Genomic DNA, 23,903 nt, shown 5'->3' on the forward strand with positions numbered 1-23,903 from the left:
GCATTTTGAGCTAAAGGTTACGTCCAAATCTCTGCTGCATTTACAGGGTCTACCTGTGGGGCCTAGCAATGGGGGTTTTTGGTGAAAAACGACTGTACCTAAAAAATTTGTCTGGGCCATCTTTTAGCATCATTTTGCATCATTGCGTTCTGAGAGTCATAAAGTTTTATTTTTCTGTTGACGGAGCTGTGTGAGGGCTTGGTTTTTGTGTAACGAGCTGTAATTTTTATTGGTTCCATTTGGGATATTTTTTTTTATTTTTTTTTAACTCACTATTCCATTTTTGGGGAGATGAGGAAACCAATAAACAGCAATTCTACCACTGTTTTTTAGTTTTCTTTTTACACCGTTTAACGTGCAGTGTAAACAACATGTTAACTTTATTCTGTGGGTCGATACGATTACAGCGATACCAAATTTACATTTTTTTTTACGTTCTAGTACTTTCCTACAATAAAAATACTCTTTACTAAAAAAAAAATATGTTTTAGTGTTGCCATAACCTTTTTAATTTTCAATTGATAACACTATGGGAGGGCTTGTTTTTTTTTCGTTACTGTGAAGGATTGGTACCATTTTCATCTTCAGGACGTGACTGTACTTAAAATGGACATACAGTCACGCCCACTAGCGGGAAGGGGTTAAAGAGATTTTTTAAAAAAAATAAATCAGTGTTTTATCTGACATTAAATAATTAAAAAATGTACTTTTATTTAAAAAAATTTTTTTTGCTTTTTCAGATACAGCTTCTATGTATCCTGTATACATAGAAGCTGTATCGTTCTGTCAAAACCGTGGCCGTCAGTACAGCAGAGCTGACGGTTTGGCTGAAAGCTGGTCTCTGACACACACGATCCAACTAATAACGATCACGGGTTCATGAGCTTAGATGTGATTGTTGTTAGCTGAATCCTGTAGATAAAACATTGATTTTTATTTTTATCTTCACAGGTGTACCTAGCTTTTAAACAATTAGACTTTTTTTCCCCTAATGCTTCAAGATAAACTGTGTCTGGAAGATGATCATTTCCATTAAAGTTTGCAGTCCTATTTTTAGTAATGAGCACCCTAATCTACTAATTGCCTATCTTAGGCTCTATTCCAGTTCGGGCTCTAGGGCAAACTCTTGAGCAGAGCCCCTGAATTCCTATGCACTTGTATATGTCTACCATTGACTCTCATTGTAAAAAAACAAGTATACCATGCAATATATGTTGTTTTTTTTGTTTCATTCAGTTGTATTGAAAAGCATAGTATACTACACTATGCATTACCATAGTAACATGTGACCGCTGCAGCCGGACACGTCATTGCTGGAGGCCGGGTGTACAGAGACCAGCGGGGGACCAGGGTAGCGTTGCTCATAGCAGCGCCAGGGGAGGCGTGTATAGTGTAGTTTTTTTTTTTGATACTCACCTATTTTCCGACTTGGAAATCTGCACCAAAATTCCTTCACGATTTGGTGTGGATTTGTCGCTACAGGTTTTGCCTATTTGCTTTAGAAATGTAATTTTTATTCTATTTTTTTTTTTTTACAATATTTTCATGCAGAATTGCATGATGGCACCCATGATTGTAAAGTGCTGTGTGGTGTTTTCACAATGCGCTAGATGTCTACTTTCAAGGGGTATGTTGGTATAATATGATTTTTTTTTAGGTATTGTTTGTTTTACGTCTAAAGTGTGAAAATTGTTCTGGCACTGAAACGGTTAAACTTTGTATATTTAAGTTTAATATAAATGGTGAATTTAGACACATTTCACCAAAGGTATCTTGTAGTGTAATATACTCCACTTAGGAGGAACTGGGCACCGTCGTCATACTGGCGGCGTATCCGTTTCCCCCTTGGATACACGCCTCCTGATACGTCACGGGAGGTGTGTACAGAATGGGAGGGAATACTAAGCTGACTTGGCCTCCAAATTCCTCTGATCGCAATTCGATCAATCATCTGTGGGATGTGCTGTAAAAACAATTCTAATCCTTGGAGACCCTACCTCTCAACTTACAGGACTTAATGAGTTTGCTGCTAACGTTTTGGTACCAGATGCCACAGGACACCTTCAGAGGTCTTGTGGAGTCAATGCATCGACGGGTCAGAGATGTTTTGGCGGCATGAGGGGGGACTACACCATATTAGTGTGTTGTAATGTTATAGCTGAACGGTGTAAGTCAGCCACACACATGCATTTATATATACATGTAAGGCTTCACAGCTGCGTCAGGGCTCCGTTCAGGCGTTCCATCGGATCTTTTGATCAGAACGGAACCCCCGACTGAAACAAATGGAAACCATAGGTTTCCGTTTGCATCACGATTGATTGCAATGGTGACGGATCCTGTGCAAATTTGAGGAAGCAATACCGTAGTCGACTACGCTATTCATTCCGTCAAAACGACGGAACCCTTGCACATCAGAGACAAACGGAAACCCTTTGCGCCAGATATGTCACCATTGAAATCAATGGTGATACAAATGGAAACCTATGGCTTCCGTTTGTTTCAGTCAGGGTTCCGTTCTGCCGGAAAGCTCAGATGGAACGCCTGAACGGAACCCTGACGCAGATGTGAACGAAGCCTAAGCAAACTAATAAAAAGAATGTGGCGTAGATTATTGTGCTTCACTATTCTTGATACAGGAATCAGAAGCACTAAAACATCTGAATGTAGCAGTGACAACTGACTACAAAGGAAGACAAAAACAGCGACAGTGGTCGTTGCAACTGCGTTGTTGCTTAACATTGTCGCCTGTGAGAAGACTGAATTTAAACTAAGGGTACGACCGCACGGAGCTGCATTGACATGCTATTTGACATGGTTTTTAAATTGATTTTAAATGGCCATGCGGTGTTGTGGGTAAAACCGCTGTTAACCTGCAAAATCGTGTGTCTGTTAATGAATAGACCCTTATGGCTGCACGATTTTGCAGGTTCACCTCCGTTTTACCTGCAGAACCTTGCAGACCATAACAAATCAATTTGATAACTATGCCATACAGCACCTCGGCATGGTTTTCTGCTTCATGACGGCCGCGTCAAAGTCGTGCTGTAGGGCCTTACCCTGTTATTGTTATCTCTTACCTAGAAATATAGTCATTTATTACAGAAAACTGTAATATATACCAAATAATGAAAATGTTGGTATATTTATTGCATTTCTACTTTAGAATTTTTGTGTTTTGTTTTGCATCAAGATGTATTTATATGCAGTATGCCCAATGGGAAAAACAAAACATTCACCACCCTCGAATACTGATACTTATGGTGTTTACTGTGTAACTTGAGTGCCTGCACTGATGGATGTTATGTAAGGAATGCTCCATTCTGGGTTATCTATAACTATAGTACGGATAGGATATAAGGAACAAGGGGGCTGGGTAGAAAGGAAAGGGCCTTTGAAGTCGGTGAGGCACTCTCTTTGTGAGTACATATAACCCTTTCACACTCAGGCTGGCATATTATACTCCTTAAAATGAGTTCAGTGACCCTAGAAATCGCAATTGATTTGTGTCAGTAGCCTCCCCAGCCCCTTGGTTGCCCTGGATTTCAATGGAAGAAAGCCGTTTCTTTTCACCCGTTTCCTAGGAGACCTCTGGGAGTCGTGCATCTGAGAACAATTTGGCTGAGGTGAAGACTAGTCTGAAAATTGGTGGGAATGGAAGGAAGAAAAGCAATCTCCTACATTCTCTCTGGAAAGCATTTAGGAAGGGTTTATGGCTTGATGCTTGGAGATTGCCGTGTGCTACGTTTTCTAAAAGTTCTGCTGTGAAATATCAAAATTCTCTGCACTTAATTTGTTTGTAGAAAATGTCTTCTTTAATCAATGTGAAGTACATTTCAGTCATCACATTATTCCTGTGGTGGGAATAAAAGTAGTTTTTGTAGCATTACAATTTTATATTTTACAGCCGAATAGCTGTTTAAAGGGGCCACTATGCTCCGGCAAGCGCTGCTTCCCCTTTATCGCGAACACTACTTAATACTGTCAAGCGCCATCACACTCGTAGCGGCAGTTCACAGTGTTATAGCTGTTCCCCCATGCAAGTGGATGGCGATGTGATGGTGTTTTACAGTTTGGGGCAGCATAAGCGATAAAGAGAAAGCAGCGCTTGGCCCCTTCAAGCAGGTGATCGGCGGGGGTGCCTGACCCTCACCGATCAGATATTGATGGCTTATCCTGAGAATAGGCCATCAATTTTATCTCACCACACAACCCCTTTAAGTTGTTTCCTTAGGGTAAGAACAGACGGAGCGGCAGCTACACACGGCCGAAACTACGCCCACATGCGTTGGTGATGATAATTTTGCTACTAAAGCCACAGTTTTACTGGCAAAAATTTGTGGCCATTCACCACTTAATATGAATGTGATTTCGGCAGCCTGCGGTTGCAACTGTGTGTACAGGAGTTGTCATCTTATCCTTTGGTTCTGGCATATTTTTTTTTCAATATCCAGGTGAATAAAGGGCATACTATCATGCTGTATGATAAATTTGACTCTCTACCTCATACCACCTATTGGTTGGCTTAGTTTATCCCAGTTTTTTGTTACAAAATTTGGGTGCATTTTTAGTGCATGGTATAGCATTGTAATCAACAACCCATATGTGATAGAACACTCTCCCTTCCTGGTAAGCCAATCTCCCTTCCCTCACATCAGCGTTGTGTTTTCCTTTGAGGGGTTTCGTCTGAGCTTTCCATCGGGGGAATCCCTCAATGAAAAGGCAAATGGAAACCATAGCTTCCTTTTGCGTCACCATTGTTCTCAATGGTGATGGATACTTTGCTAATGGTTTACGTTTGTCACTGTTCCGTAAGGGTTCAGTTTTTTTGACGGAATCAATAGCGCAGTCGACTGCGCTATTGCTTCCGGAAAGGGAAACCATCAGTATAAAAAACTGCCCCATGACCCGAAAACCCCTATATGGTTGTGACTAAAAAAAAGTTTATTGATAAATTGGTAACTAAAGATGAGCCTCATGTATAAAATTAGAGCAGAGAAAAAAGTTGAGCGGATGCCTGTAGCAACCAACCAGATATATTCTTTCGTTTTCTAACCTGCGTTGGGAAAATGACAGCTGGATTCTGATTGGTTGGCCTAGACAAGTGCACTACTTTTGTCTGTACTACTTTTTGTACCATTATGTCTCCCAGGACTAGGGTTCACATGTTTCTATTTATTTAGTAGAAGAAGATTTCAATTTTGTACACTGCATACATGGTGTCCTATACAGGAGCCCTGTGACCGTGCTGCTGTATCAGGGGCAGCATTGCACATTGCTTGACAAGTCGATGTTGAAATTGAGGTCTTCTGCCCTGAGTGTTCTGCCAGAGTCATTAGCGCACAAGATGGGTTTGTGCCCATTGGCAGAGTCTCTGAATACTTTTCATTCATCCCTCTCTGGGTATTATACAGCAAGTCCATGGGAAGCAGCAGCTCTTGTATCCTACCAAGCTGAGCCCAACTCTTGCTGCTGAGAACCTGTCTCTAAGAATAGAAGTGGTTCAATTACATAATTCCCTTTTGTCATGTCGAACCTTTTACTGACAGAGGAAATCCCACACTCGCTTTGTGTGTTCCATATGTTCACAATTTCTTTGATGCACATACAAGTTTTACATTTACAGTACTATACGTATTGAATTTACTTAAAGGGAGTCTGTCACCAGAAATGTACCTATCAAACTAGCAGCAGAGTAATATAGTGCAGGCTCGCCTAAATGTAACGTTATTTTCCATTTTCACATGAGTGTCTCCTTTGCAGAGAAATTCACTTTAATCAATATATGCAAATGAGCATTTTGGAGTTACGTCATCGGCACATGTGCAGCACAGCTGACTAAACCGGTGAAGCGTCAAGGGTGTACTGCGCATTCGCCGATTATGAAGCAGAGACGTGCGCGCGTTCAGGAGACACCTTTCCGTATCGCTACGGATGGGTGTCCGTGCAGTAGAAATGTTCCGAAAATTATGGAACATGTCCGTTCTTTTGCATTTTGCGGGCTGTGCTCCCATACTTTTGTATGGGAGCACGGCTCGAAAATGTGGGTGGCAGTCGGTGGCCGGCCGTGCCAGTGATTGCGGGCACGGCCGTGTGCATGCGGCCTAATGCAGGGAGTGGGAAGAGCATGAAATCTTTGAGGTACAACTTCAGCCAATAGCTGCAGTTCAGGAAGTGATGTCACAGAAGGGGGCATGGTTTGGCAACATCTGTCGTACAGCCCAGGGACATGCAGCTGTTTTGTTATTTCCTGCATTTTAATGACCAGGTTGAAATAAATAAGGGCCCTGCTATGTTAAACGGGTTATCCCATGAATCATTAAAGAAAAAAAAAATCCAGAAATGCTGCTTATAGCTATTTGAAGTCATTTTTCGTATTTCCAGCATTAAAAAAATAAATACCTTTTTTGCCATTTTTCGCTTTAATGTGTACTTGGCGCTTCTTCTTATCTGTGCTGCTAGGGGAGAGACTCTAAGCAAAATTAGTCTCCTCCCCCTTCTGGCAGCTGATGATATAGTCCCTTCCCTACAGAAAGAGTCTTCTCAGCTATGCTGCCATGCTACTGCAGAGACTCTGCTCCTTCCCTGACAAGCAGGGCAGAAAGCTGTTTCTATTGCCTGCTCTGCAGGGAACCGAGGATCACTATCGAGAGACCCAGCTGTGGGGAAATTGACTGAGCATGAGTGTCCACCAGCACTCAGCTCACTAGGGGGATGTCCACAGTGCTATACACTTTGAACACCAGGCGGCGCTATACTATATAAACTCCACTATCAACTCCACTGTATAATTTTGTTTTATATCATGTAAATGACAGACATTGTTCATTTTTTATGATCTATACCAGTGCTTCTCAAACTCTGAGGCAGGCCTGGGGAGTTGCCCCTTTAGTTGTTGGTGAGTCGCAGTTGGGGAAGCCGTTATAACAGAAGTAATAATATGCTCCAAAGGTCTTTTCATGGTAGCACTAATCTCTGGTTTAGCAAAATAACTGACTGGTTTTGTGCTTTATATTCTGTTATACTGGGTTGACGAGACAAATTTTAAGATAAATTCAGGTAATTTTTGACCAATGGTTAGGCTCACACATCACCGTGTTCTGGCTGGTGAGGCCCCAGTAGAAAAAGGTTGACAAGCCCCGATCAATACAATAAATATGATATTGAATGGTGGGACAACCCTTTGAAGTTACCTTTGTAGGTCCATTTTACTAATTATGAAAATGTGCCCGGAGTTTCACTTTAAAGTGCACCTGCAGTTGTAATCTTCCACCTGATCTGACGTCGGGTGTGGCCCGAATCCACTGCACTATGGGTGGTACAGTTTCCCTGGCAACCAAAAGATGCCCGGTGAGTATCGTGTATGTGTCCTATTCTAATTAATAGCGCCCGTGCGTGACACTGGGCGTCATATGGTTGCCATGGAAACTGTACAATAGCGTCACTTAAAGCCCGATATCACAGCTGGGTGTAGACTTTAAGGAAAGAAAATTGCAGGTGATCATCCGCTCTACTGTTAGAGGACCCTGACAAACATATCACCATATCTCATTTTCCTGGACCCCAGTGATGGTAACATGGTAGGGAACATTGGCATACTGGAGTTAACTGTAATTATTTTTGCGGTCATTAATAAATATCTATCCTGCTCTAACTCTGCATCTAACTTATAGGGATGTCTCATCATGGAGGATATTCCCACAATGCACTTCTTTATGCTTTGAGATCTTGTGGTATTCGGCACATCGATACAGCTAAACGATATGGCAATGAAGAATTGGTTGGAAAAGCTATATCTGAAAGTGGTGTGAAGAGAGAAGATCTGTGGATCACCACTAAGCTGTGGCCAGGAGACTACGGGTATGAAAAAGCCACACAAGCTTGTCTAGATTCCTGCCAACGACTTGGAGTGGAGTATCTAGGTATGAATAATATATTACATTGCTTTAGATTCCATATAGTAAGTCAGTAATACAGTCTGTGCTTTATAACACATTATAACGCTTGATTTGCATAAGCCATACAGAATCAATACTAGCATAAATTACCAGTTATTTAGAAAGTTTACAGAGTTGCACTCTTGTTTACGTTCAAAAAAGACAAGTGCATGAATTTTTATTTTTTATAAATCTGAAACTAAAAGAGGTTTTATATGGAAACTATAATAATGACTATATATAAGTAAAGTAGATGTAACTGAAAGAAGTAAAGCCTAGCACCCATGCTTCCTCTCCCACAGAGACATTGGTATGTTCACACGTAGCATAAACACTGTGGATTTTCCATAACGGATTTCATTGCGGAAAATCCGTAGCTTATTACAGTAGCAGCAAAGTGGATGAGATTTAAAAAATCTCATCCACACGCTGCATAAAAAAGTCAGCTGAAAAAACGTTCATAAATTGACCTGCGGTGTTGCTTTTTTAATCCGCAGCATGTCAATTTATAGTTTGGAATCGATGTTTTTCTATTGTGGGTATTCCCCATTGAATTTAATAGGGAGGTAAAACCCAGAACAAATAGCAAATGTTGCGATTTTTGCGCCGGAAAAATCGCAACTCAGAAAAAACAATTTTTTTAAATTGGTTTAAAATTAATAGGTTAATATTTACCACCTGTCATATCGACACAATCACAGGCTGCAGTGGTCACATAGGCTGCAGCGTCATCCCAGGACGCCGGACTGCACGGACAACAGAAGGATGCGTCGCCAAACAAAAAAAAGTTTATACTTTTTTTTCCCCAACTGCTGTTTTCCGCAGCGGACATTCCGCCCTGAAACTGCACCACAATTTGGTGCAGTTTTTTGGGCGGAATTCCCTGCGTATTCCAGGACGAATAAGCTGTGTACTTTAATGCAGCGTTTCTACCCTGTGTGAACATGGCCTTACACTCGCACACGCATCAAGTTTAAACATTATTAGACCTTGCTGCTTGATTCAGCTGGAAAAAAATTGAAACCCTCTGCGTTATTTTCCCAGTTTTTTCTCACAAGGTAAAAAATATTCCTTCCAGACCCCACATAAGCAGTCAGATATTTTCCTAAACCAGTTTAACACAATTCTCTGGCCTTTATTAATTATATTTCTGAATATCATAAGTCATGAGATAAATGTCTAGGCCCTTTTTTTTAAATTCTGTCATTGCTTTCACTCTTACAACCTCTTGGGTTAGGGCAATCCGTTGTTTGACTACTCTTACTGTAAAGAACCCTTTCATATACCAATGAATGAACTGCCTTTCCTCTACATGCAAATGATGTCCCCTGAATGAATAATTCATATGATCGTTCTTTAAATTGACCCTGTATATAATTATATTTGTTAATAAGGTAACTTCAAATACATATTTTACCAAACCCACTTTACACTTATCGAGACATCAAATTTCATCTGCCATTTATCTTCCCAGGTCTTTCTGTAATATTCCACCAACAAGCTGAGTGTTAGGTCTTCTGTTTACGTTTGTGTTACTGGCAAATACTTTTTATTCCATCCACAAGGTCAGTCATAAAAAGTTTAAACAGAACTAGGGTTCTATGGTGATCTCAGTTCAGGCAAGTCGAACGGTGGGAGTTCTGTATATCGCTCCCGTAATCCGTGCTAACTCAATATCAGTTTAAGATAACTAGTACAATGTATTTACAAAATGACTTTATTTTATGTAGATTACTTATATGTAAAATGGTGTCCAAAGGTGGATGTGTATCCATAAGATCCTTGTTAAGAGAAAAGTAGGCTGTGTTCTGTCTAAAATAAATCCTGTGCACCTGGCACCCTGAACTGTTTTAGGATTTTCCAGAAAAAAGGCCTAAAAAAGTCCACTTACTAACAGCAAGTCTTTTTAAAAAAATAAAAAAAAAAAGCCTAAATAATTACAATGTATGCCTGCAAATCCTAAAATAGCTAGGACATTATGTAATTATATGTAGACTTTTCATGTCACTCTCTGGGGAGGAAGTTGGCATATTCTATCTACCAGCTTAAATTCAACTGTCCAAAGGAGTGTAATCTGCGGAGCACTTGACTGCAACCTTTTTTCTAAATTAAACTAGATGTTCTTTAAAGACTATGTAAACCTTTGCAGGGCTTTATTTTTTTTCGAAATAAACAGTTTAGTAAGGGTGTTTGGTGTAACTTTATAAATAGTTTTTATTAATTTTTTTTACTTTTTTAGATACAGCTGCTCTGTATTCTCTATGCAGAGCAGCTGTATCGTTCGCTATGACATGGATCCGTCAGTCCAGCGGACCCGACTGGCTCAGTGTCAGCGGGTACATAACTAAGATTACAGGTGGATTACAGGTGTCACTGAACCCGTCAGTCCCGCGGGCCTGACGGAGCAAGGTTTAGCGCTAGATACAACTGCTCTGTATAGAGAATACAGAGCAGCTGTATCTTAAAAAGGGTCTGTTTACATCAGTGTTGGTTTCTGTTCATGGGTTCCATTGCAGCTTTCCGTCAGAGGAACCCATGAACGGAAAAGCAAACAGAAACCATAGCTACCATTTGCATTACCATTGATTTAAATGGTAATGCTTTCATAGTCGACGACGCTATTGTTTCTGCTAAATAAAACAGAAACCTTAGGGACCCGCATCTTTCTGACATTTATGAAATATCCTGTAGATAGGTCATAAACGTCCCTTGTGGGAAAACCCCTTTAAGGATTATATCACTAATTGCGTAAATTCCCTTGGGAATAATGTTGGGATTATTATTGAGTTTAATCTCTTTAGAAGCGGTTATTCTGAGAATATGGCTTCAAGTTTGCAGGGATAACAGTTACTCCATCATGATCCATAAACTTACATCACTGCAGTTGGTACCAGTATTCACTTCTGATGGCTCCTACAGGGAAGAAAGTAAAAATGAAATTCCCAACAGCTCTGCAGATTTCTCTGGGGAAATTAAGCTTTAGGCTGAGTTCACACTGGGTGGATGCGCTGCGTAAAAGTACGCAGCGTAGCCACCCTGTGCGGCGCAGGGAATTCCGGGCAAAAAGCTGAACCAAACTGTGGTGCAGTTTTTCACCCAGAATGTCTGCTGCGGAAAACTGCAGCACTTAGCCGGCCTGCTAGTAGGCCGCCCTCCTGGGATGACATTTCATCCCAGGAGATCGCTGCAGCCTGTGATTGGCTGCAGTGGCGGTCACATGGGATGAAGCGCCATCCCAGGAGGCCGGCCCTCTGACATTATCCAGGACGGCCTCCTGGAATGATGTTGCGGGTTTTACCTCCTATTGAATTCAATGGGGAAAACCTGCAACAAAAAAGCAAATACAATTGACATGCTGCGGAATAAAATTCTGCGCTGCTGGTCAATTTCTGAGCGGTTTTTCCGCTCAGTATTTACGGAGCGTGTGCATGAGATTTGTTTTATCTCATCCACTTTGCTGCTATTGTATTTGCTATGGATTTTCCGCAACGAATCTAGTTGTGGAAAAACCGTAGTATTTACGCAAACTTGTGAACTGACCCTTAGGCCCCATGCACACGACCGTGCCCGCAATCACGGCCCGCGATGTCGGGCACGGCCGGCCGCTGACTGACAACCGCATTTTCGGGCCGTGCTCCCATACAAAGTATGGGAGCACGGCCCGCAAAATGCGAAAGAACGGACATGTTCCATAATTCCCGGAACATTTCCACGGCACGGACACCCTTCCGTAGTGCTACGGAAAGGTGTCAGTGTTCAATGAAAGTGAATGGCTCCGTTTTTGCGGACCGCAATTGCGGTCCGCAAAAACTGAGGTTTTTTACGGTTGTGTGCATGGGGCCTTACAGTGGAAATTTAGCATTACACAGTGCCCCTTGAAATCAATATATTTGCAGGATAATCAACAACAGGAGATGCTCATCGTAACGATTCACCCACAGTACTATGAAACACCTAATAATCAATAAACCATCCGGGATTCTATGTAAGGTCGACAACTGGATTGTCTAATGTAAAAAATTAATCTGTGTATTATGAAAAGAATGCAATTTTTGAATAGACACTTTAAGTTCTTCACCGTTTTTAAGATATCTGCTTTCTGTCAGTGATTCGAGACATTCTTGTTTACATAAAGAACTGAAAACCTGTCATACTTACACCCCTAAGGATTTTTTGTGTTGCATGTGCCAAGTCAATGATTTTCTAGCTGGAAACAGCAACAGCACAAATATCTCTTCTGTCTCAGACTTTAGATGGATTGTTCTTACCTATGTTGATAAATGGGTAACCAGAACTTGGACAGGATAGGTTTTCAGGCTCTGAATGTAAATTTACAGAATGAAGTTCACATAATTCAAATAATCAGAGTAAGCCATGTGCAGGCTTTCAGTCAGCACGGAATGCTTAGAGATTTCTGCTCTGAAGCCTGCAGAATTGTGAATGGTACTCTAGACTATAAAAAAAAGTGTAACTCAGCATCAGTAGAAGATAACACCTGCTGTTTCTATTTCTGTCTGTAACACCACCATCCTTCCTATACATCAGGCCCCAAGTAATACTTGATCCCTTTTATCCTCACATTCAGTCCATTGCCAAATCCTGTCACGTTCACCTAAAAAAAACTCTCACGTATATGTCCCTAACTCACCACTGACACTTCTAGAACAGCAATCCTGGCCCTAATAATTTTGCGTCTCGACTACTGTAATTCATTACTAACTGGCATTCCAGGGCGGGGACCGTAGCCGGCACTACTTTACTCACAGCTGACGCGCCAAAACTAAGCAATAGGGTAAGATGCTCACAGGTGTAATGACATGGGTGGTGCTCTACTCAAAAATACAATGTCAAAAACGATGAGTGTGAGGAGAAAAGAAGTGGCACTCATCCAAATACTTGTCTTAAAAAATATTTATTTTACTGCTATACCAGACGGGTATCACAGCGAGAGATGTAACTGGCATTCCACTAAACAAACGGGCTCTGCTTCAATCCATCATGATCGCAGCAGTTAAGTTGATCGTTCCGTCTAGCAGTTATACTACCGGTTTCTTGTAGAATTACAAAACTCTTCTACTAGTCTACAAAGCCCTCCGCAATACTGTACCGTGATAAATCTCCGCTCTCATCGCCATTTACCAGCTCACTCAAGGTGTTCGCTTAGTCAATAAATGATGACTCTTATCATCCTTTAGGACATTCTCTCACTCTCATCTGCAGGACTTCTCCTGAGCTGCACCCATTCTGTGGAACTAATTCCCCCGGATGGGCAAACTTGTTCCTAATATTACCAGTTTTACGTTTTCTTGAAGACTCATTTATTTAAATAGACCTGTTTGAAATACATTTATTTGAGCTACTACCACGGCCCACACCACATGGCTTGGTCATAGATCTACTTTCATTTCACTCCTCTATGTCCTCAACTGGCTACCCTTGTCTTGTCATTCTGAACTCTATATTTGTGTTGGCTCAGATACTGACTGGGTGACCGGATCATGTGGCTTTATTTTTATTTCCAATGCCAACACAAGGAGCTGGTCCCCTGAATACAATGATAACTATGTAACTGCTGTTTTGTAGCACTCCTCCTCCATATAGAGTGTAAGCTCCTCTCTCCTACTTTCTCTGTAGTGTTGGTTTTCATTACTTGTCTGTTGCTGCACAAATTATTAAGCGCTGTAGACTATGTTGACGATATATAAATAAAGATAATTATTATATGAAAACTTTGAAACAGTGTTTAAATGTGAACATATGTTTTAAAGGGGAAGTCCTATCAAATTAGATTGCAACATGCTATAAGGTCATATCGGAAGATCATATTGGGAGAGTTTGAGAGCTTTTTGTACCGGTGCAAACTTAGTAAATTATAGAATGTCGAAGCCCCTTTGGCACTTCTCACCGATTTTAGTTACTGAAAATCTCTTATAAAACACAAATCAATGAGGCTTTGCTTAGAATGTTATTATTGGGAATTAAAGTGTTTTTTTAAAATAAATAAATCCCTAGATTATGTGGAAATTCCATCTTCTTTAGAAGGCTTCTTCAGCACTTTATTCTACTATGGAAAACATGACTTATTTAGTGTTGTATGTATAGTATGTAATGTTACCGGCATGACCATGATGTCATGATGAAGATATTTCCTGATATGACAGCGTTTCAATTATTAAACACGGGTGAATGTTTAGAAAAAAAAAGTATTGCATAATCATATCATATAATGCTCAGGTTTCAGAGTAATTGAGGGCAAAGACAAAGAGAGGAAATTGTAATAGTTGTAAATACATCTCAATGAACTTGTTTGCAGTAGTTTGTCAGATTCTGTGGTATTTGATGGGTTACCGTTGTGTTTTATTTTTCTTTAACATCAGATTGTTTTCACTTGAACTCCATTGAACTAGTCATAGAAAGGATGTGTCCAGATATTCTTAATGATAAGCTTTGTAGTGGGAGACGGAATTTCCGATAAACTTTTAGAGAGTATCACCCATCAAAGTACATAAGAGTAAGGATTTTGACGGCTTGAGAAAGATAGTATGGACCTACGGTTAGATCACATTGACCATGCTATTTTATAATTTTAATGAGTGGCCTTTGCGGTAGTGAATGCAGGTAGTGAAGCCCTGCCTGAGTCACACTTCAAAAACTTCTTTGTAACCCCCTACTCTCCATCTGCATTGATGTGGTACGAAGGATAAATACTCCCCTCTATTTGAACCCTGGTCCCTACTCTTCACCAGTCCCTCATCTTCTGGAGATCTACCAGATTTAAATTAGACCTTCATTCATGACCCTCCTCCACATTCTGGGGAGCCCTGCCTTTACACCTGCCACTGATAGAAACACATTTGGATAGTGATTAGAGAATAACCTTACTAGACTACACCATTTTACCTCAGAAGAGATATTACAACACCAACAATTTGTTGAAAAATTGCAACCTTCTCAGTCAGAATCAATTCCAAGTCTTTTTCTTTCTTAATTCGCTGACTGGCCTCAAGGATAAACTTCCCAGATCCACATCCTTTGAACATCAATCCCGCTATGACTATCTACAAAGAGGGAAGTTGTGCTCTATATAGCCCCCCCTCCAGAAACAAAACTACCCTTTATGCAAAAAATGGGAGCAAGTTCTTAATATCTCTCCATCACTCAAAAAATGGTACCACTGTTGCACTAAGGTATGCAAGGGTAGTCTAGTGGTCAATTTGATGGAAACATCCATCAAAATACTATACACAACATGTCTTGTGCCAGCATGACTGCATACAGTCTTTCCTTCATCATCATCTAAGTGTTTCAGGGGATGTTAGTCCATTGACGCTCACCTACATTTTTTGTGGACATGCCCCTTGGTTTCCAGCTTCCATTGCCAAAATAATTACCAATACTATCCAATTTCCCAAAAGAGCCTCTGTGCGCCTACTAGTGGATAAACCTCTGAGACTTTAAATCCTGACAAATAAACTAGCGCAGTATATTTGTATGGCATCCAGAATTCGCATAGCTGCATAATGGAAAACTATTGCCTAATGGTAGAGGATCATCTCTAGGATGATGTGTGACAAATTAAATGCAATCAGACACTATGGATCTTTTCTTGAAAACTTGGCAACCTTGGGATTATTGCATAGGATCTCCAAACACCTCTAGAATTCTCCCCTTTAAGTATCTGTTAATAATAGACCTTGCTTTAACCTTCAAGGGGATTTCCCATAATCATTATTTTTCAGCTATCCATACGATAGGTGATAAATATCTGATCGGTGGAGGTCTGACTGCATGGACCCCCACTGATCATGAAGACAGGCTCACCTTGTTGTTCCTGGGAGCCCTCCAGGAATGGAGCGGTAGTGCACCTGCTTGGTCACCACTCCATTATTTTCTTTGTGGCTGCCGAAGATAGCATAGCGGCATCCCCATAGAAATGAATGGAGCAGTGGTCAAGCATGCACACTACCGCTCCATTCCTACGGGGCTTGCAGGAACGGCAAGGTAAGCCTGTTCTCATGATCAGTGGGGTTCCCAGTGGTCAGACCCCTACCGATCAGATATGTATAATTTATCCTGTGGATAGGTGATAAATACTGATTATGGGAAAACCCCTTTAACTCATAAGTTTATTCCCCCTCACACCAATGACCTCCCCATAAATGATGATAATTCAAAATGTAATTAATCTCCCTTTTTTTGTATGCCTCTTTCTACTAAAATATTTGGGTAACTAAACTAAGAGCATGTAGTAGAGGATGTTCACTGTATATAGAGGAGGGTGGGCCACGTATAGTACATATACTGAAGCCAAGAGATGCCTCAAGGGCAACTTATAGCACTGGAGGGCTGCAAGGCGTTCACTGAAATCAGTTGAAAAAGTAGATGCTTATTGATTTAATTGTTTTTTTTTAAAGAACTTGCTAATCTACCAAATGTCGAAATTATTATTTTAGAAACTTCAGAAGAAAAGACACAAAACCAGTTTAAAGTGTGTACATTGTACTTGATGTGATTTGTATAGGCTATTGCTTTTCAAAAAAGTGGTACTCTTGACTGAGCAAGAAACCTCCTTGGATGCCTTACCAAGAAGCCCTTGGGTCAGAGATGGAGGGATTGATCCGGTGGAGGGCATGAGTCCTATAGTGTTTAGGATAGCAGGATTACATGTTCATTTACCATAGGCTAGAATGAATGACAACCAATCTGTGGAATGTCCCACCGCAGTAGCTTGCAGGATAAGGGCGGAGGATCTCGTGCCAAGCATAAATTCTCTTCATTTTATGTGGTTGCAGTGTAAGGCCCATTCTGTCCCTGATTCTGCAATTCTGTCAGAAAATATCTTATCCAACTTTAGAGACCAAATGCTACAACTAAAGGGTTTTAAAACCATAATTTCAATGTTATGATCGTTCAGCAGAATGCGGGGGATCCTGGAGTTGTATCAGGAATACGGACAGTTAAACACGGGTACATTATGCCTGTCTGAATGTTCGGAGCAGTATGAGGAGCTCTCATGGTAGGAAAGAAGTATCTGTTTTTCTGAAATTTTTAGCCCATTTACAGCCAAAACACTGTAAAGGTTAAAGGTTATTTTTGCGACCTATAAATCTAAGCTTGTTCTTAGTAAACTCCAACCACTTGGAGTTTAACTTCTACTGACAAACACATAAATTAAAGTATTGCCCTATTATCCTTAAATGGCCAGAAAAGCAGGCAGACATACTTGATAGTGATACAATTTGAGCGTTCCCTGTTTTGCCAAAACTGACGTAGCTGAAATTCTGTGTTATTCGGAAAGCAGTTTAACTTGCTGAACTATTTTGTGGCAAGATTTTTATTTATGGAATATTATAGATTATTTTTTTTAAGGTCACTCATTTTTAAGTCATATGTGCATCTGTGTAAAAAAAAAACTCATCTTACAAAAGGTGGCAAAACAGTTTTGCCACAATTAATGCCAATGTATTTTTTGTAAAGATGCAACTTTTTTACCTGCTGTTTTCAGTGCCACATTTTTCCATGTTAATAGAGGTAAAAAACACAAATATAAGTGGCACAAAAACATAATGAATAGAGCATTTTATGCTCTGATAATAAGTATAATGCAGCCAGCCCACAAAGGGGCACATTATGTCAATGTGCGGATGGCTAGCAGAAGACCTGGCCTTTTTACTTCATTCCATCTATACAGATGGATCCTAATGGGAGGTGAAGTAATGGGGAAACTTTATACTCCTATTTATTGGATCTAATCCTAATTTTAGAGTAAGAAATTCATGCAAAAAATACACTGTATGAACACAACCTAAAAATATAATACTACAATATATATGTTCATTTAAAATTTGGATAAAAAAACAAGGCACGCTTTCAGAGGAGGCATTGTTTGTTTACATACTATTTGATCGTATAGGGCTAAAAAGGCCCTTTTACACGGGGCAATGATAGGGCAAAACACAATTTGCCTAGTAGGCAACTAACCCTATTTTCCACACGACTAACAGAAATTATACAATTATTCTATTCACATAATTCCTAATAATGAAAATAACTTTTTTTTAACCCCTTAACGCACCAGGACGTACCGGTACGTCCTGGTTCAGGGGGAGAAGTATAGAGCGCGCTCACACGCTGAGCGCGCTCCATATGCTGTGGGTGTCGACTATGTTTTACATTTGACACCCAAGCGATCACGCTGTTCCTGGCTGTTTAACCCCTCAAATGCTGTGGTCAATCGCGACCGCAGCATCTAAGGCGCTGAAAAAAGGGGGGCCCTCCGATGATGGTTGTTATGGCAGCCCAGGGGCCTAATGAAGGCCCCCAGGACTGCCTTCACACTGCCTCTGTTAAGCCCTGCCTGTGGCAGGGCTTAACAGATGCCTGTAAAAATGACGATATACTGCAATACATTAGTATTGCAGTATATTGTACCAGTGATCTAACAATCACAGTTTCAAGTCCCCTAGGGGGTCTAATAAAATGTGTAAAAAGAAGTAAAATAAAGTTTTTGTCAGTGAAATAAAAAATAAAAGATTAAAAGTTAAAAAAAAACCTTTTCCCATTTTTCCTCTAAAGTAATGTAAAAAAGCAAACAAAATTAGTATTGCTGCGTCCGTAAAAGTCTGAACTATTACAATATAGCGGTATTTAACGTGCACGGTGAACGCTGTAAAAAATAAAAATGTAATAAAAAGTGATCAAAAAGTCATATGTACCAACAAATGGTACCAATAAAAACTACAGCTCGTCCGGCAACAAATAAGCCCGCTCACTTCTCAATGCACGGAAAAATACAAAAGTTATGGCTCTCAGAATGTGGTGAAACAAAACTATTTTTTTTTTACAAAAAGTTTTTGTTTTTTAAAGTAGTAAAATATTAAAAAATATATAAATTTGATATCACCGTAATCGTATTGAGCCACGGAATAAAGTTAAGTTGTTGTTTTTACCACACGGTAAAAGACGTAAAAACGGAACCCAAAAAATAATGGAGGAATCACAGTTTTTTTCCAATTTCAGCCGCAAATAGAAAAAAATTCAGCTTCCCAGTACATTATATGCTACAAATAGAAACTACAAATAGAAACAACTCCTTCTGCAAAATATAAGCCCTCACACCAATATATTGATGGAAAAATAAAAATGTTATGGCTCTTGAAAGGCGGGAAGTGAAAAACGAAAATGAAAAATCAAAAACTGTCTGTGTCCTTAAGGGGTTAAAGGCACGTAGCCTATATTCTAAAAACAACCCATGAGCCCAGAAACATTATCACTCATATTGATGTAATGGTCGGTCTCTGCTAACAGAGGCACACTATGTAAATTGTGGTGAAGGTAATCTTCTTACCGGTGGCTGTATTTGTGAGTTATCCGCTCCCTTCTGGTCCTCAGCTGTGTCACATGACCAGTAATAGGACTCTCCAGCTGACACAGCGTCTCATGTGTGGACCGGAAGTCAGTTTCTCCATTCATTCCCATCACAGCCTCGATCTGAGTCTTATAGGAATACATGGATACCAAGAACATCTCGTATTTGCCGTTGTGCCGGTAGACTTTAATGGCCAAATGTATCCCAAAAAGTTATCTTTTTGGCATATACATTTGGACGGTATATTTAACGATCCTGCAGCCCCAACAGTATAGAAAAAGGCAGTCGACAGCACTTTTCAATACTACGGTATAAAAAATATGTACTCCACGCTGAATTCATATATATATTTTTTTCAATGTCAGACGTAGCCCAGCATTTGTGGGATCTTTTCAAACAGTCCCCCCTGAAGTTCTGATCTAACGTGATCGGAACCTGACCTAGGCTGCGACCCCTGCAGTAGTGGTCCCCAAATTCCATATTGTGGAATTGAATTTTTACAGTACACCTCTAGCTTCAGATTGTAACCAAAACATGTTTTCTAATGCAAATAAATGATAGGATCTTGATAATACTTTGTTGTGGAGTGGAGACACGTTAATTGAATGATTTTTTAATTTATAGCCATGAAATTAAAGCACCATTGTGGGACATTGAACACCCTGCAGCCCCATGTAACTGATTCTTCTTAAATGGGAGTGATTTGGGTAATAGACATATATTGGGGATCTCCTCATTCCCTAATGAAGAAGTATAACATAATTTAACGTCCTGAATTTCACAGGCTGACGTTCTCATAATGACTTTCCGACTCGTATTAAGCTTTGGTTTCAGGTATATGAACGTCTATAATATGACAGAAATGCCAAGTGTCTGAACCCCTGCAAACCTTTTATGCCTTTTTGGAGCTTATCCTTGTGTTGTTTCAAAAGAGAAAGAGGATTTAAAGTCTTAACTATATCAAGCTCCATCTACAAAGTGCTGTCTCATTATCCTACAGAACTCCGCATCCCAGAATGATCCATGACTGTACAACGTGTAATTAGCATTATGTTGTAGATTATTATCCTATGTGCACAGGTCGCTAAAACCCCTGCCGGGCAGCACTTGACACTTTAAAGTGGCATGGTTAGGGAAAGATTAGAGAAGACTGCAGGGTGTGAGTTTATGAGACTGTCACACCTACAACTCATCCTAATGCAATGTACAGTACAATAGACATCATGTATGGATTGTATTCAATACAGTGATTTAAAGGGACCCTCTCTCCACTAGTCCCTTCCTGGACTCTGCGGCCAGTTCTCACCGCACCAGCTGAAACAGTGGTCAGGAGAGCTGGGACACGAATCTATCAGACATCTTTGACATACCATGTTGATATGCCATAAATGTCTAAGATGGGTAAAAAACTTTTTTATCTATGCAAGGCCTCTGTGGATATGTTTTAGAACAAACCTCTCAAGGCTGGCCATGCACTTTTTAGATAGTTTAGCCGACAGCTATTTCTAATGATGCCTCCATACCCATGCTTATATTATGTTTTAATATTACTACCTATTCTTTTCCACAAATTTTAGGCTATTTTGTGTTTACTCAGGTTGCAAAATCAGTTAATCCTGTGGTTTTAACACCTCTGTCAAGGGTCTTATGTAAAAAGGTAGTTTACTTCACCTGTACATATATTAATGTCTCGGGAATTTTTAAATGCAGGATTTTATTTTAATATCTATATTCTTCATAAAGTAGCAGTGAATATGGCCCTGTTGTTAATATATAGTGATATGCGTGTGACTTGGAAAGGACGTCAGCAGACACAATGAAGCCACTCCAGACTGACCCCTCCAACTGTTCATTCACTTCCCAAGCTTCTCCTAGAGCTTGCCAGGAATTTGGACTTTGTGGAATTTAAATGACCTTCATAAAAGAGGCTAAAGGGGGATGGGATTCTGCTTTAACCCAACTTCAGTACAGTAAACTGTAAAAAGATACAAGAATTAAACATATATATATATATATATATATATATATATATATACACAGCGCAATCAGAAAATATTTAGATCTCTTCACTTCTTCCATATTTTGCTAATCGGGAACCTGTCATTATATTTTAGGTTACTAAACCACTACCAGTTCATTATACTACTGGGGTTTAGCATCTCAAAACTGTCTTAAAAGAAGATATAATATAGCGTGCGCTGTATGCACATTACCAGATAATAGTCTGCAGATGAGCACAAGATTCTGGAGACTCCCAGTCCCCAGATGAAGCCGAGGCCAGTACACATGGACTCATCTCAGGATTCATCTCTGGTCATTTACATTCAGCACATGTTGTATTTTATCTCCTATTTAGATGAAATGCTAAAATGGACAGTTTTGAGTGGAGGCATGTTTAATACTCTAAATCCCAGCGGTATATCGACATGCTAGTGGTGTAGTGCCTAAAAGCTAGTGACATGTTCTCTTTAATTCAAGCTGGCCATACACATAAGATTAGGATCGGCCAGAATGTGGCCAATTAATCAGACGTCGAATGATTCTATTATCAACATATGTTGCCAATCATTCCATGCATGTCTAGATTCAGCCAAAGACGGACGAAAAAAATGCCACATGGCAGATACATTTTTAGCAGGCAGTAGTCTGCCGTCGGCCATCGTGAATGATCGTTCACTTATCATTTCAAAACAATGGTCAGCTGAAATTTTCAAAATCGACCATTTCAGATGACATTTATCATGTGTGTACGGCAAGCTTTACAGTCTAATTCTATCGTATGACATTTGCATAAGTATTCAGACCTTTTGCTATGACACCCAATGTTTCCATTGATAATTTTTTTAGTGAAGTATAGTGGTGGCAGCATCATGCTGTGGGATTTTTTTTATATCTGCAGGCACTGGAAGACTAGTCAAAATAAAGGAAAAGATGAATAGTGCAAAATACAGAGAGATCCTTGATGAAAACAGCTCCGTAATTTCAGATGTAATTTGTTAAGACGTGTGAACATACCCTAAGGGGTGACCAAGGTAATTAAGGGAGTGGGTGAATTTCAGTACCAAGAAAGATTATCAAACTTGGGGCTATTCAGTTTACAAAAAAGACGGCTTAGAGACCATCTAATTACAATATACAAATATATAATTTGACAGTACAGAGATCTTTCTAATGGTCTTTTTACTCCTAGGCCTGTAACAAGGACAAGGGGGCATACTCTATGTCTAGAGGAGAAAAAGTTTCACCAACATCACAGTAGGGATGCATGATACATCAAAACTTCGATACTGTGCATCCCCAAACGGTTCGATACCGTTGTTTCATGTATTTCGATACTAAGCTGTGCGGCCACACAGATTAGTTTAGTAACACATGAATGTATGAGAGCGGGCCTGCGGCTGTGTGATACGTGTGATACAGTCATTTCTCCGCTCCTGAGTCCTCACAATTTCGCGCCGTCAGGATGATGCGATGCGGCCAGCGCTGCACTAATGAGCGGCGGCACTGAAGATAGAACATGGCGGGCGCGCTACAAAACACCCCCATGTTCTGTCTTCAGTGCCTGCGCTCATTAGTGCAGCGCCGGCCGCATCACATCATGCAGACCAAACGCGCACTTACTGTCAGGAGCGGGGCAATGGCTGTATTACACAGCCTGAGCCCCGCTCTATAACGGCGGAGATCAGAGAAACCTCTCATCTCCGCCGCTATTCCCCTGAATGCTGCAATCAATGCTGACTGCAGCATTCAGGAGAAAATGAGAAGGGGGGGTGCCCTCTGGATTGCGTCACAGGGAATTCCTGTGACGCGATCGAGGGCCATACCATATATGGCCAGACAGCCCAGGGTCTATTGAAGGACCCCAGGGCTGTCTTACCATATTTCCTGTTAGGGAATACTTAGGTATGTCCTAGCAACTGCCTGTGTACTATCCGTACACAGGCTAATGTACTGGCATATAGATATATGCCAGTACATTAAAGTTTAAAAATAAAGTAAAAACAAAGTAATATTACATTTTAAAAAAATACACATACACCTTTTTTTTTTACAGTAAACATTAAAAATAAGTCTCAATTCATAAAACATACACATATTCGGTATTGGCGTGGCTGTAATAACATGCACAACAATTTTTTTGCGTCATTTATGATGTGTATGTGTAAAGGATCTGCCAGGCACAACTTCTGTGGATACTCCCATAGGTAATCAGTCTGCACCTGAGTCTGTGTCTCTGAGACTGACTCCATCTTCCACCACTCAGGATGGCAGGCTTAGGAGTGGGAGAGCCGGAGAGCCTATCGCAGCCTGGCCAGACGGAGCTAGCTCCCGCCCTCTGTCTATTTATACCTGCCTTTCCTGTTCCTCCTTTGCTTGTGATTCTTCTCGTGTGGTTTCCTGGCCCAGCTACAGCTTCTGACTATTTGATCCTGCTCCATACTGACCCTGGCTTGCTGACTACTCTCCTGCTCTGCGTTTGGTACCTCGTGCACTCCTGGTTTTGACTCGGCTCGTTCGCCATTCTTGTTGCTCACGGTGTTGCCGTGGGCAACTGCCCCTTTCCCTTTGCTTTGTGTTCCCTTGTCTGTTTGTCTCGT

The 23,903-nt window shown here is 40.5% G+C and overlaps 1 protein-coding gene across 3 annotated transcripts in view; it reads left to right on the forward strand.

Annotated features, from left to right (window-relative positions):
• Positions 1-23,903, forward strand: part of LOC142657867 (glyoxal reductase-like) — a 141,699-nt gene that overhangs the window by 13,195 nt on the left and 104,601 nt on the right. For all 3 annotated transcript variants that reach the window (XM_075833352.1, XM_075833354.1, XM_075833353.1), the window contains one exon: positions 7,674-7,922. In XM_075833352.1, coding sequence (XP_075689467.1) covers positions 7,674-7,922 — 249 coding nt within the window. The remainder of the gene's footprint in view (positions 1-7,673; positions 7,923-23,903) is intronic.

This window comes from Rhinoderma darwinii, chromosome 7 (assembly GCF_050947455.1).
Source record: "Rhinoderma darwinii isolate aRhiDar2 chromosome 7, aRhiDar2.hap1, whole genome shotgun sequence".
In the NCBI taxonomy this organism is placed as follows: Eukaryota; Metazoa; Chordata; class Amphibia; order Anura; family Rhinodermatidae; genus Rhinoderma; species Rhinoderma darwinii.